This window comes from Pelecanus crispus, chromosome 2, assembly GCF_030463565.1.
Source record: "Pelecanus crispus isolate bPelCri1 chromosome 2, bPelCri1.pri, whole genome shotgun sequence".
NCBI classification, from domain to species: Eukaryota; Metazoa; Chordata; class Aves; order Pelecaniformes; family Pelecanidae; genus Pelecanus; species Pelecanus crispus.
In genome coordinates this window covers 41,910,516-41,926,685 of record NC_134644.1, presented here as the reverse complement: position 1 = coordinate 41,926,685, position 16,170 = coordinate 41,910,516, and the positions used below count along the sequence as shown (strand labels likewise).

The following is a 16,170-nucleotide window of genomic DNA, read 5'->3' as shown; positions in this document are numbered from 1 at the left end:
GATAACACACTGACATTTTAGTTGTTGCTAAGCAGTGCTGACACTAGTCAAGGACTTTTTCCACTTCCCGTGTTCTGCCAGGTGCACAAGAAACTGGGAGTGAGCACAGCCAACGTAGTTGATCCAAACTGACCAAAGGGATATTCCATACCATATAATGTCATGCTCAGTACATAAACTGAGGGGGTAGTTGGCTGCAGGGGGGCAGCGATTGCTGCTCGGGGACTGGCTGGGCATCAGTGAGTGGGTGATGATCTGTTGCATCACTTGTTTTTTTTCCCTGGGTTTTATTTTTCTCTCTCATTGTTCTCCTTTTCATTACAATTTTTATTACTATTATTATTATTTTATTTCAATTATTAAACTGTTCTTATCTCAACCCACAAGTTTTCTTACTTTTGCCCTTCCTGTTCTCTCGCCATCCCACTGGAGAGGGAAGGATGAGCGAGCAGCTGTGTGGTGCCTGGTTCCTGGCAGCGGCTAAACCACAGCGCCCTGCCATCAGGATGCCAATAGCCTTCAGAGGCAAGCGTTCCTTTCACCAGAAAATACGGCCTGTCTAAACCAAGGAACAGATTTGGACCATTAGCCCTATTGATGAGCTATGTGTACTCAACATACAATAATACTCAATCTTTAGTTATGCCCACCCTAGACAATGCTCAATGAAATACTCAGAATGGAAATCTTTGGTGGCTATTTGGTTATTGTAGAGGTATCATGATATAGAAATGGAAAGGGATTATTGACACCCATCTTATTTAGTTCTTTAATAAAAGAATTAAATTCTGCATCCATCTCCTCAAAATTTTAATTGAGCTTTTCTGCAGTATCTTCTTAGCCTCAAATATCCCTATGAGTTACTTAGTACCAGTGCTACTGACGCAAAGCTCTCCTTTTGCTCTAGACAGCCTGGGAGTAGTTTTTTCCAGGTAGACAAGCTTGTCTTCCTTTTTTTGCCATGTATCAACTGTCAGTGTTTATATCCACTTCCAGACCTTCTCTTTCTCAGGACTTTGCTTGCCACACCACCCTCCAGACAAACACTGAGCCAGCCTGTATTGCCGCTTCCATCACTCAAGGACAGAAAATAACAAATGAACAAAATCCTGTGATTTGTCTCCTACTCTCTGTGGTGAGAGGAAGAGGGATTGAGATGCAGAGCTCTTTCATGAAGCTCTGCATCTGCACATAACATACAAGACTAATCAAATGAAATCTTTCATAGTCTTATAAACCAAGTACCCAAAGAAAAAACAGAAAGTGTTAATGTTTTGCATATTTGATATACAAGTCTTGTGGCACAAAGCAATCACTCTTCAAGTAATAATTATCATTATATATATGCATAAAAGGGCAGAATTAGGCTGCACAGGACATGATAAATCTGGCACATTTCTTTACATTTCAGTACTTGACTTAGTAAACTAAATGTTCTTTTAAACAGATGCAGATGAAGCCTTTAAAAAAATATTAAAACACACCACCTTATGACCAGGGATTTGTTAAGTAAAAGACAAAGGTAAAAATATTTTCATATAGATAACTATAATAACTTGTCAATAAGGTTGAAGCTAAATCTTCAACATTACAACACGATCTCATTTACAGAGTTACTAACTGTTAACAAAATAAACCTGCTGCTGGATACATGATGTTGCCAGAGAAGTTTTAGCCTGATCATTTCCACTTTTCCACTGCACAAAGTGTGACTCTGAGACTGACAGATCAGGATGCCAAAGATTTTGCATGGGGAAACCAAACTGGCTCTTTCAGTAATTTATCCAAAGATCCCCTGTGTCACTGATAAGATTTGGTTTTGAATGTTCTGTGGTTTTGACAAGGTGTCAACATTTTGTTAAGGAGAGTAAAGTGCAAAGAAAACAATGCTTTAAAAAAAATGCAACTGAACTAAAGAGAAAGAGAATGGAGCTGGAAGGAAAAGTATAGCTATAATTAGAGTACTTTCTGTCTTGTAGATATCATATCTTTGACAATGATCAATCAACACAACTAATGCAAAGATTTGCTGCTTTAAGCAAATAAGCCCCTCATTCTTCTCCATCATCTCTGCAGAAATCACATGTATGTATTAACAAATAAAAATCTAACCATTTTTTCCTTGAATTCTGCTACTGTAGATGACAGCCTGTGCGCTACATCCTAGTGACAGTCTGATGATGTTGTAAGAAAACTAACAAGAACACATATGGGCTATCAGGTAACTGACTTATATGGTCACTGATGGTTGTGCCTACACTTTCATAGGAATAGTAAAGAAGGATTAAGAACTTGTTACCCACATTCTGTATGGCCAATAGGTCATGCTTGTATCCTGCCAGTAACTCTCCCTACAAGTTTTAACAGTCAATGTAAATCCATTCCAAAATGTCTTAAACCAGAATACAGTGGTATACCAAGAACTTGGTGGAGGAAAGTTTATAGGTAAGATACCTTAATAACAAAATAAAAATTGCATTTCAGTATGAATAAGTAGGTAAGTGTTAATCTTGTGGAGCTGCTTTAGAAACTTCCATCAAAAATATCCCTGCATCCCTCTGTATAGGCTATGGAGTACCACATGAATTTATTCAAATCTATCACATATCATCCTAGAATGTGCAAATCCCCCCTCCATGTGTTTCCACCCTCTTTTCCATGCCCCTGTGCTCTGCTCCCTCTACTGCCAGGTAATTCAGTGACTCATGTCATGTTGCCCAGCATGTCTAACTTTTTCTGCCATCAGTGCCATGATGGAGAGACGGAGGGATGGAAAGGATGTTCTAAGAGGAGACACTTTTCAGCACAGCAATCTCTTATCCTTGCCTCTCTTGCAAACTCCCAGTTTTAAGCAGAGAGAAGCTTAACTCACCACCTCAAACTCTCCATTTATTACTATGTGGACACATACTGCCTCTGTTATGGCAGCTCCTAGTTTGAGTGCGTGACTTTTCCAACCTTAGTGTTTACGTATTTTGTATGCAACAGCTAGTACAGTCTGCAGTCCACATTTTATGTAAACTAATTTATGATCTCTAGCACATCTACGTTTCAGTTTTGTTTACTCAGCTTTCCTGTCTCTCCTTTTGTAACTCCACTATCTTTGCTACTTAATGAAACTCCGCTTCAAAATCCTCTAGTTATATTTGAGTTTTCATTGAGCAAAAGCAGAGAAGCTGAGCAATGCCTGTTAAAGCCATGTGACATTCATTATCCTTATGTGTGCTACTTACTTTTCGTCTGCTCTAGTTTTCTTTTCCTATCTCCATCCAGATTAGAAAACTGCATTTAAGGAGATAAATAATTCCCTGATGTAATACATTTACCAGGTTACATTTATAACAATTAGCAAAATACACAGGATTATCTAAAAACTCAGTTAAGTCAATGAAATGCATTCTGTTTAAATGCAAAAAACTTCAGGGCAGATTAATAAATATTATCAGTCTGCAAGTTACTTTTCCTTGATGATGACTACTCTGTCAACAGTCATAGTAGTACAAGATATTCAGCATTCATCAGCTAACTCCTGGGAAAGTACTAAGTGAGACAGTCTATTTATATAAATAAATATCCAATATCTATAGTTAAAGTGGAAAAAAAAAAAACACAGGAAAACAAAACCAACAAAAATGAAAACAAAACCAACAAAACCAAACCCAAAATACTGTTTCTTCAATATCTTTGTATGTACTGTTTCAGAAATAGTCAGGCTCAATCCTTCCTGAGCAGACTAGTCTTTACTTTCTTCATCTGAATTCTGCCTCTTTCATTGCTTTGAGTTGAACAATCCCAAAAGAAGCAAATTTTGCTTTCCCTTGATTACTGTATTTTTGAAATCTATTGTTAGAACTGCATTTACAAACTATGGTCCTTACTCCTTTTGAATTTTCAGAGCATCTAATCCAACATGTAGATGCACTCACAGCAGTAAATATGATTTCTCAGCCTACTGAGGGATGTACGTTTGTCCATTGGAAAAAAAAGCATGAAATTTTCTTAAGCCAGGATGAGGTCTCATATACATGTATGTATGTATGGGTGCATATATATTTATATATATACACATATATATATGAAAAAAACCATGTATTTATAAACACATTTTTTCATTTCTCTCAGTTTCTCCCTATAAGCTACCTAATGTTTCTGAAGTTGTGTTTGATATTTTGACAGCAGGAGGAGGTGTAGCCCACATTCATCTGAACACAACCATGTTTTCAAATGAGGTTATTGTGCTTTTAAGCTCATTATTTTATTCTCTTAAAAAAACCCAAAGGGTCAAAGATGACACAAAATTTCCTGTAAGCAAAAGCACACCCATACCAAAACAGACCACTACACTTATAAAGACAATTTTCCACTTTTTCAGTTTCAAATAACAAGTGATAACAATATAGACAAAAATATCTTCTGCAAGATATTTTTGTGACCCTGATTCTGGTGTCTCTGGCAGTGGCAGCCGCTAGAAACAGAAGGTCTGGATTCTGCAGAATGGGAGGTCTCCCAATGCTGGTAGAGGTGCTGGTCACAGCCTCATGCTTATTCATAAAACTTTCAACAGACATTACATGGAGAAAGAGAGGATTCTGCCGGTTAGTTGTCCACTTACATTGCAAATCTCCATTTTAGAAACTGATCATTTATTTTCCATTGCTTTTTCCACAAGGTTAGGTTGGAGAAGTTTTTTGCTTAACAAGAATATCAGTGCCTCTGTAGTTCCTGTCTATTATTTTAGTTTTATCTGTTAATATCCACCAGAAGTTTTAGAGCAAGTTTGAGGATTTTCTGTTGAGCCCACGATTCAAGAACTTTAACCTGCACTTGACATACTGCCCACTGGCACCTTTCTGGAAGGAAGGGGCTAAAGCTGGGACCTGAGAAGGGGTCGAGTCACGGATCTGGATTGATACCTCCATCCTGTCAGGTTTATGTTTTCTGTACAGAAGGGTTTTGAAACAGACACTGAGGAATTACATAACGCTATAGAGAGGATTAATCTTCCCTGTTCACCACTCGAATCCATGTGAGCACATGCTGTAAACAGACTCTGAGCCTGCCCACTGAAAAGAATTATAGTTACCCTGCCAGTTGGAAAGTGCTAGGTTTTAACCTTTTAATTACTTAACAGCTCTCTAAAATCAGACTTCTTTTGCAATTCCCTAGGCAAATCAGTGAGAGGGTTCAAGAGACAGTGCTAACATGAGCCTCATGTTGCTCTTCCAAAAAAACTATGGAGCTAATGCAAGAAGTCATTGCAATTGTCAGCACAGGAGGTGACAATTAGTCTGCACCATGATTCAGTACGTGGATTTGGGTATCATGAACAAAATAAGGAAATGTCAGTAGCGGGGAGGCACGTAGTCATCAGGAGAAATGGAACGTTGATCTTTCTTTAACCAAAGAACATCCTAACTGCTGTTAGCTTTTATCTAACTTTTAGCTAAAGCCACATTCAAAACTCATACAAATAGAAGATAGCTGATAGGCAGCCTCGGTGTGACCATAAAATTCTGAGAAAATTTGAAGAGAAGAGTGACCGGTCTGATGTAGTACAAACATCTCACTGCAAAATAAATACCTACATCTCTTCCTAAAAATGGATGTGTAAAAAGTAGCATAATGAAATATATTTAAAAAAAAATAAAAAAGTGCATGCAACATTACTAACAGCCATTTATACTAAGTGCAGCTGGGAGCTGAGGGTGCCTGTATGGAAACACTAATCTGTAAGCATCTGTAAGCAATGAAGAGCCCATCACTTTGTAACAGTGCAGTAAGCAGCAGGAAACGCTCATACGGATTTATTTACTTATCAATGTGCTTCTAAGAGAACATATCTTTTCTCAGTGAATTATGCTTTTAATAAATCATGTTGCTATTGAAAGAAGCTATTAGCCAACGTCACCACGAGTGCCATCAGAACAAAGTACCAGCGCTGTCAGTTAGTAAGCAGCAGTCTTGCTGAAGTCTCATTAAATTACAGAAGAAGATCTCAGATGTTTTAGATCACATTGCACGCAGGGGATTTTACTGCCTTTTTTTTTCTTCTAACTGAAGTTCAGCCCCTCATTTTGTCTTTTCACAGACTTTGTCTGACTCCTTCACCTGAGGCTCTGCAGAGTTTAAGCCAGGGCTCTCCAGAGGAGCGGAAATATGCCCTGTCTTCCCCTTCCGCTGCAGATGCTGGGACTGTCTCTAAAATGACCACACACTTCAAGGCTACACATTACCTTCCATCAGAGGCCATGGGTCAATCAAATGAAGTCTTTGGAGAGAAAAGGAGCTGAAAATTTCCCTCTTCTGTGAAACAGAGGAAAATAAGAACATGCCTTCTGTCTAGGTCTACAACTATACTGCTTTTTAAGAGAAAGACTTCCCCAAGATCAGTGAAACTTCTTAATGCCTACTGAGCTATATGGAAGCAGGGAAGAAGAAAAAAAAAAAAGAAAAAGGAAAGAAGAAAGAAGAAAAGGATGCTTTCATAAAGATAAAAGTTATTGTTTATGGCTCATGTAATATTACCGTCAGATTAATTTTTCAGTGTTGCTTGCTTTTTTTATTCCCCTCCTCCTGTATTTTGTACTATAATTTAGATGTGAGCAAACCAACCACAAAAGCTTTTTAGCTTTCTTATTTTTAGGCCACGTTTTTAAGGCAGAGCAGCAGTGAGGTCATGTTGCTATGAACGATCCTGCCAAGCAACTTGTCAAGGGACTTCCTCTACATTAGTAACTAGACGTCACTAGAAAATTGATGTCTCTGTATAGAATTTTTTTTTTTTTTCTAATTAGAAAAGTCTAATAAATGCCTCTTCTCTAACTCCTGGGTTAACATTTCCCAAAGATACAGTGGATTTCAGGAGATTGTTAAAGCAGGAAGTCAGTTCATATTAAAAATGTAATATACAACTCCCACATTTCAAAATGCTACAGAATATTTTTGGAAAACCATTAAAAGTAGATTTTTAAACTTCTTGTTGGAAAAAAGGGATACCATTTCTGCAACTAACAAAATACTCTTTGTAGAGAAGAAAAGCTTTAAGAAAACTTAATTTTCTTTCATTTTAAAGGAAATTAATGTTCCTTAAATTTCTTTATAATTAATTAATGCTTCTATAATTTTAAATAAGATTAAACTCATCATCTAAAAAAAGCTTTCTTTGCTTAACGCAAGTCATGCAGTAACTGCAAATAATGTAATGGAGCCTTTGTTACCCTGTAGCCACATTATTCAACTGCAGCCATGGCAGAGGCTATAGATGATGTCTCATGGCATGAGGCTTGTTCCCTTTGCCTGTGGCTGTCAATTGCTGCTCATGTGAGAACACTGTTATACCTAGACTTCAAATGGCCTTTTGCCTGATGGTATCCAGTAACTGAGTAAGAGACTTTGACTTTCACCTTTTCTCCACTCATATTCCACTCATCTGAAATAACACCTTGGTTGTGACCTTCCAGATAAGGATACAGAGTTATTAAAACAAGTATTTTCCTACACTGATGAGAACAGCCAAAACACCTTGCTTTAATCATTAAGACTCTTAAAATTAAAAAAAATAAGAAAATAACTATATCATGACTTCCTGACCTTACAAGTTACTTACCAAATCTTTAGGGGCCAAGACCTACAAGGTACATGCCTAAGACATACCTCAGAAAGTGTTTAAATCAGTTTACATGTAGAAGATGTCAAAGTGTCCCTTGGGTCCCCATGGTCTATCACAGATGAAGCAAACTCTGCTTGAAGCCAAGTCCTAAGGCAACTTCTAATGGTGGTACCAGCAACACTCACTCACTCCAGTCCTCTTACAGCACAGATTTTTAATTGCCCACAAAAGCCTGTGCAAACAGCCCTGTTGCTGGGGTGCACAGATACAATGGACACCACAATGAAGCCTCTCAAATGTCCATAAGTCAGAAGTGGCCACAGCTGATTACATAGTGTTTCCCACAAGTTACACATACACAGAAAAAGGCCAATTTCCTTTCAATGAAGGAAGACTGTAGGACTACTGCAGGTCTTAAGAAGGTGTGTGTAGGAACAGACCTCTTCTTCAGTACTACAAACTGATTTTTGAGACATAGGAAATGAGTCTGATGGGGTTGTAAGGTATGACCTTCTCAGCAGCTGAAGATAGAGAGCTTAGACTGGACTAAGTCAATGATTATAGGGCTTATTGTAGCATTCTCTTAGGCTGTGACAGAAAAGGAAAAAATCCACACTGCTGCTTATTTGTACTTAAGTTTGGGGGATTGTGAAGACTTCATTTAACTACAGGTACTTGCTATTGATAAATTTCTGCAGTGGTCTAGCACGGAGAAAAAGAAGTGTTTGTCTAAATGTAGTTCCTCAGCATAGTGTCCATCTGCTTTCAGATTAGCCTAAAAAAGACATCCAGGAAGTGAGTTCTTTTCTCACAACTCACTTGAATTCAAAAAGGTTACTTTGCATTTGTTTATCATAATTGACGACTTAATATGATGCAGATGTTTTGAAGAAAGTGTAGAAATAGTAAGAGAAAAAAAAAATTAAAAATCAGCTCCTAAGCTATATAATTTTAAAACTTTCTGAAGAAGACAATAATAATAAAATTCCCTGTCTTTTAATAGTTTCCTTTCTGTTTGTCTTCAAAAAAACAATATAGCTCTGATGAATAAAAAGTTAGAAACTGACTGAGGAAACAATATAAATACTGAAACTATGATGAAAAGTGTATTTTGAACAGGATTTTCAAAAGACATCTCTCTCTGAAGCTGCTGTTGCTGCTGCCACAGTTCTAATACTGCTCTGTGCTAACATGGCAGAAAATATCCTGGATGAGAAGGCCAGTTTATCCTATTAAGGATTTGTTAAAATACTAAAGGAGAACACACAGAGAAAAGTTCTTATCCACTTCTAGTCATTCCAGGAGGATTGTTTTCTAGTTTGGTCAGAGTACAACTGCTGAAGGTCACCCTTCTGTTAAGATCCAAACCCAAATGACAAAGACAATGAAATCCTGCATTTCATCCCACAGATAGGTAATCCATTTTACTCAGCTCCCTACACAACTCATTGCACACCACTCTTGCTGCAGTGTCAGCTTGGAGAAGTCTGGAACTTCCATGAAATTGTGGGTGGGTTGCTGGAGTTGCTTTAGTTATAACAGTCATTCCTTTAACTAACAATTACTGAGCAGAAGTTCTATGTGAATTCTTAAATGATGGTTAATAAGTGTGAAAGGCCCCATATTCAAGCTACCTAAATTCAGATCAAAACTAGTAAGAGCTTTAAGTCCCAAGTTTGAATCACTACTTGTTTAGAAAGAACAATCTAATTTAATGATAAAAACTAAATCAGTTTTAAACTGAGTTTAAATCCAATTCAAAATATTAAAAAATACGGCAATTAAGAAATCAACACATAATCAGTTTTGGAAGCTTAAATTTCTTTCCCAAAAGATGAGACACACATAGAAGAAAGAAAGAAAGAAAGAAAAAAAATTACAAGTTTCTAGCTTCTACATTTTAGACCAAATCCAGAAGAAGAAACCGAGAATAAGTTATTATGTTGATATATCCATTTCCCTCATAGTCATTTCTTATCGTAATGTTGTACTCATTATTAAGCTCTTAAGTAGTATGCTGAGGGACATTTCAGTCTATTCTGTGAGCTCAGAATTATCCCTGAAGCTGAACTTCTGTCCCTGAAGTTATCCCTGAAACTGTTCATTTGGTCTTGCAGCTAGGCCTACAGAGCAAGGCTGTACCTCTGAATAGTGGAATAAAGGCACATACCTAGTTTCACTCGGACACCCTAAAGTCTTAACAGGACACTGAATTATAACCCTGTGATGACTAGACATTGCTAGTTATTTGTCTCCCACTGACCTATGTTCCTGGTATTACACTGGGCACTAGCCCAGCTGACAATTGTTTTCAATATCAGGTAAGCCTGAACATATCCATAGGGTCATTTTGGGGCCATTATTCCCAAAGTTTCTTAAAATATTTTTAAAACATTGTTCTGCAACAAAGAAATCTTTTTTTTCTTTTTTTCTGCCGATGTTGAATAAGCCTAACTGCTTCAGAGGTTCAATTTTTCTTCTGAAAAAAACCCGCCAAACCCAAACATTTACCTAAAACGGATGATTTACCGAATTTGGTGTCTGCACCTTGCAGCTCTGTTGAAAAAACAAGATTATTTTTTAAGATAAATTTTGCTTTTATTCAAGAACAGTCTCATGTTATTTTAATACCTATTCATTTCTGTTTCCCAGTGGTACAGAAATACAGGAAAATGAAAAATAGAATAGGTAGTCTGGAAAATTTATTCATACTCAGAAAGTGTCTTGGAATGGCTTCCAGTTGAGTTGTACATGGGGAAGCAAGCAGGATGGATTGTGGGAATTCTTTTATCCTAAACAATTTCTCTTTACCTACTTATCTGTGGTTCAGCTACTTCACTGATAAGCACATTGACCTGCAATCTCTTTTTGCCTGCATTAATCATATCTATTATAGGTTTGAAGCACTCCTTCATAGTGCAAAGGAATCACAATTTATCATTCAGGACCAAGACAGTGAAATGAATGTTAGCTTTACTTCTTTCATTTACATACATTGAAATCTCTTCTCACCGTGCCCACTCATCACTATACAATACTGGAGAAAAGCAGCTCTTATCCTTCCAGATTAAGATAATTTTTATCCTATATTCAGACATGATTTGCAAATTTGAAACTACTTTCTGTGAGTAACCTTCCTGAAACATGAGTTCAACTACGGGACTCTCTTCTAAATGCTAAACAACAAAACCAACAACAACAAACACCCCCCCTCCCCCAAAAGACAAGAGGAGGAAGCATTTAGCAGCATCTTCAGAATAACTTCAAAATTTCATACCGTGAAAAACAGCAGTCATGAACACAAGCCAACTAAGCAACATTTCTCTTTTTTGTGTAAGTCAGGGAAAGTGAAGCTGCCTTCTCTTAACACTCTAAATCACTGACAATCTTCTTGTCAATATATAGTTATTATTTTTTTAAAATAACTTTTAAAATATTTAATATAATAGTAATAATATTTGAGGGGAAAATGTTTCGTTAGTAAAGACATAAGTAGGATCTATGAGGAAAACACGTGGCCTAAACATATGCCTAGAAATTCTAGCCATATAATAAAACAGAAGGTGATATTCAACAGGCACCCATGGATCATTAAGCACATGTGAAGGCTCCTACAGCACTGGGGTCATTGCAATCCTGTCAGTGTCTCACACTTAGTGTCAACTGTTTGAAGATCACATGAATGATAGCAGTGTAAATGCCTACAGAATAGGTACACTGAAGGAGCCTGATATAAATGAAACAAGCTGATAAGTGTGCATCATGGGGTGCTTTCTTCCATGGCTCACTGATCTTGACTATGAAACTGTCCTTATAAATGCCCTACCATAGGAGTAAAAGCTTTAGTGGTGCAACTCAAAATTTACTGAAGTCTATGGAGTTGCTTAATGCTTGGAAATTTTTTTATGTGACAACAGATACTTAAATATAAATTTTACTAAGAGTACTTACCCACATTCTGAAATTCATTATTATTATATTTATACATAATGGCTGTAGAAAACGAGTCACTTGGATTATTCAAAGTTCTGAGCATTTTATTGACGGGACTGATAATTTTACATAGTCAATGTCTACCTTATGGTGAGTATTAATTTTTTAATTACAGTTTCAACAATAAAGGGTAAGAACTTCATTATAAGAAAAAGTAGAAAATGCAGCGTCATACTGAGTAGAGATAAAAGTGTCTCACAATGTATTTTAGGACCCTGAATTTCTTCTTTGCAGTTTTGTAACTTGTCATATACTTACATAAAATCGGTAACACTAATATAAACATACTCTCAAAGTGTACCCAACTGTCTTTATTCAAATCTGTTCTTGTAGGTCTGATTATAGACATACAAAATCATTACACAGAAATGAATACCATATATTATATGCATTAATGCTAAGTTTCATTCTTTGGGACAAAGAAAAGGGGAAATAAAAACTTACCGTTCTTCTTATAGAACATTATTTCTCCTTTGAATTCTACCTTTTCATCCAATGATTTCTCAATTTGAAGAATCATCTGCTCATTTGTCTCAGCACCAAGTAAAAATTTACAGCTGCAGCTCTTCTGCATGACTTCCGTTCGTGCAAATCCAGCAAGCTCACAGAAGCCATCTGAGCAGTAAACAATAGGGAATCCCTTAGCCACCTGAGCATTTGCAAGAATGAAGTTACTATCTGTAGAAGAACACAAAAGTAAAACATGAATTACAGTCTGAATTCTACATCATTTGACATAATACTTTCTTTAGCTTCATAGGAAGGCACAACTGGACATACATTTAAAAGTAAAGTCCCAACTGCCTGCAAACAAGAATGCAACTTCTGTTTTTAGACCATTAGTCTGAAATGAAATCAAGTCTAACAGTCCACAGAGCACCTTCATACGATGGTTCCTCATGGCTATGTACAGCTTGCCTCATTGCATCCTCAAGCAATAATTTACAATAACTGCCTCTGAGATGGATGTTAGCACATTAAAACAAGCACTGACCAAAGACTGGTGACAAACATGGAAGATTAGGAGAAATTTTAAAGGTGTTATGTCATTCTGCTGCTCAGACTACTCTGCAGTCTGAACAGACATAGTTATATCTTAAAAAAAGCTAAGCTCTCTACGCTTTCAATAAGCTAAAGTTGATCTTTATCAACTTTATGTAAAAATTTCTTTTATATAATTTTTCAAGGGAATCCTTAAACGTAGAGTTGAGGGACATTCTGGGGATACATGAAATTGTTTGTCCTTGTTTTCTCTTTTTTTTGTGTGTGTGAAGGAAAAAGATATCATCCAAAAGCACTGTCAGCTGTCTTCCAGAGCCCCACCATACTTCTCCCATATGAAACAGGCACATCAAAGATTCACCATCCTGTTACAACTTAATGCACTTGTAATTTTTCAGGGTGTGTAAGATGCAACTATCATGTATGATAAATGCAAGAATACTATATTGACATGGACATGAATGTGTTTTAATTTGAGTTCAAATCTGTGGCAAATCTTGCAGCCTAATAGTTCATTTCTATCCCTTGCTAAAGTGTCTTTGGAAGCTTTGTGCCTTAGACTCTCATCTTCAGCTTACATCAACAGCTCTGGCACTTTACGGTCTTTTTAAATTAACATGGACACCCTTTCCAACTAATGTATGAAGTTCTCATACAGTTTTTTTGCCTGTGTTCCCTTATCTTGAAGTGGGGGGAAAAAAAAAAAAAGTTTTATGGGAGGAATTTGTCTACATTTCACATTGAGGGAGGAAAGACTATTTTTTGCCTATTGCTTATTAAGGAATGTTTACCTTACAGCTTGCTGGCGTGAGCTTAGAAGCAGCCTAGTCCCAAGATAGATACCTCTAATTTTTCAGAATTATGCGTATGTGGATTCATGTGTATGTATTAAGGGAAAATACTATTAACTAACCCAGAATCCCTTGATAAATATTCATAAATTTAAAGAGAAAAATGAGCTATTTTAATGGAAAACTCAGGTTGATATGCCTAATCCCCATATAGCGATATATTATTCATGAATGGGGAAGGGAGGGACAGAATTCATAAACTAAAATAGAGGAAAAATAGGTCTGTTTCAGCCTTAACTGTCACGAGTTCTACATCCATGAAATTCTAACAACTTCAACTACATTACTCTTTATTTACCCAAGGGATAAAATACTGTGGCTGATACTGCTAAGATTTCAGTATTTTAAAGACAATACTGAGGTTTAGTAAAAGATTGATTTGCTCTTAAGACTTTGCTTCTGTTACTCACCTTTTGTTTAAATCTAATTAAAGTCATTCAATAAATAAATGATTGTTATATTAAAACAGACTTTTCTCATTTACCAAATCATGTGATTTAAAAATGTATTCTGGTTCAGTGCTGTGCTTGACTTAGCCTGTCATTTTTGTTTGCCTAACTAGGGAATAAGTATCATTACCATTCATGCACTGACATGCTGCTCCCCCCATCAACACAAAACTAAATCCCCATACTGCCAGAAGAATTAAAATCATATGCTTGCGCTGCAGTTTAATGACAGCATTACAGTGTAAGACCTGCAGATCACACATCCCAAATGCATCTGTAGCTATCAAATTAATTTACTCCTGGGTTTATAACTATGTGATGCAAAAACTTTTTTTTTTTTTTTTAATTCTAATTGTTGTGAATTGCATGAAGCAGAATATGGAACACTAAAAGGACAGAAAGGGTAGGGAGGATGCTCTCAGAGTGCAGGAATGTTTGAATATCATTACGAACAGGAATACACTGGAGCTTACCAAGCATATCGTGATTCTATGAAAAATTTAAGATGGCCAAACTCTGCTGTCATTTACATCAAAATAAACCCAGAATACTTTCAGTTACTTTAACTTTCATAGCAGAAAACAATTTACTTGTAAAAGCCCAATCCAGTGCCAGCCAGAATAAGAGGCAATCTTTCTGTTAACATCTGATAAGGCTTGTAAGCCTAATTTTGCTGGACTTTTTGAGTACACCAGTAAAGCATCAGCTTCAGAAAAATACAGTCAGAATTATATTTTCTGTTTTTCTTGAGCTTGAAGTTCAAATCAAATTATGAAAGATGCACTTGCAATCCAAAACTAGTAGACTAAGGGAAATATTTAAATAATTTATTGAAAAAATTCCTTGTAATATTTAAGGTTCAGGCAACAGAGTTTTGTCTAATAATCATCTCTGCTTCATCAAGTTCTTCAGTAATATTTATTAACTTATAACTAACATTTACCTATTACACAATGCAAAGTTTGTCTTGAAACACATCTTAAAATATTCTGGTTCTAAGTTTATTTACTTTTGTAATTTATTTTCATAGCTTGGCACCTTTAATATCACATGCTATTCCTAGTGCACATAAAGCACCATAGAATATTCCAAAAAACCAAGAACTGAAGGAGAATTTTATATCATTCAGGCTTCAGTGTGACACAAATAACAAACCCAGCATTTAATTCTACGATCTTCAGTGATAGCTAGCTAGATCTTAAAATCCCGAGGAGGAAGAATGACATTTTATTTAGAATAATTTATTAGAAATCTATGGACTGGAAGACAGCATTTTTGCTTATCTTTGAACTTACAATAGGAAAGTTGCAATGAGTGATACGAACCTATTGGTCTGTATGTTTTGGTGTATGTTTATATGTAGACTGCAACACTTCCATAATAATAAAGAAGACATTGAATTCCATATTGTTCTTTCAGCACATCAGCATGAATATTAAGTTATTTTATTCAGATTGGTTGGACTTGGATGATCAGGAGACAGTACTAGATTACTGGTAGGTTTTTTTTGTTTGTGTTTTTTGTTTTTTTTTTTTTTTTTAAGACAAGAAAATACATCCAAGCAAAATTGAAGATCTATTGAGAATGATGCAACCTTGAGCTTTTTGGACTGTTTAGGAGTACAGGGCATGTGCAACAATGGAGTAAAACTGCTGCCAATCTGCATATGACCTGAAAGAATAGATTTTGACAAAACCATAAGTAGCTCTCTTCAGCTCAGAAATTGTTAAATGTGCCTAGTCTGTGCAAAATAAACAAAAATATTCAGATTGTGTATTTGTATATTAGCTTTGAATAAAAATACTCAGTTGTATGTTCAAGCCTGCGTGTGATGTGTAAAGGATTATTTAAAAGTGCTTCTGTTAAAAGATGAGACAAGAAGCCTAGGCACAAAGAAGTCCAACAACATTCACTATGTTTTCCTTTAACAGCAAGTCAGAAGACATGGATGAATATGACAGAGGTATTCCACAACTATTCAGCACAATTTAAAAGCAGATTTGTTTTAGCTATGCTTCTTTCCCTTTATGCTCATTTTCTATGAAGATCAACTGACTTTTTCACATGAAAGTTCAAAGGAAGAATATTAGGAGCTTGTGTTTGCTTTGGAAACAGGACATATTGGAGTGGATAAGACACCAATCAACAGAAGACTTGCATGGTTTCCAGAAACCTCTGCTAGACACATAGCATAAACTTGGAGACAAGTAAACAAGCTGAACCAGAACCATGCTAACTATACCTTCAATCATAGGCTTACACAACA

General features: G+C 36.2%; 1 protein-coding gene across 1 annotated transcript in view; it reads right to left on the bottom strand.

The window, feature by feature from the left end:
* KCNH8 (potassium voltage-gated channel subfamily H member 8) overlaps positions 1–16,170 on the bottom strand; it is a 205,490-nt gene that overhangs the window by 121,856 nt on the left and 67,464 nt on the right. The window contains exon 2 of the mRNA XM_075704873.1: positions 12,047–12,280. Within this exon, the coding sequence (XP_075560988.1) occupies positions 12,047–12,280 (234 nt within the window). The remainder of the gene's footprint in view (positions 1–12,046; positions 12,281–16,170) is intronic.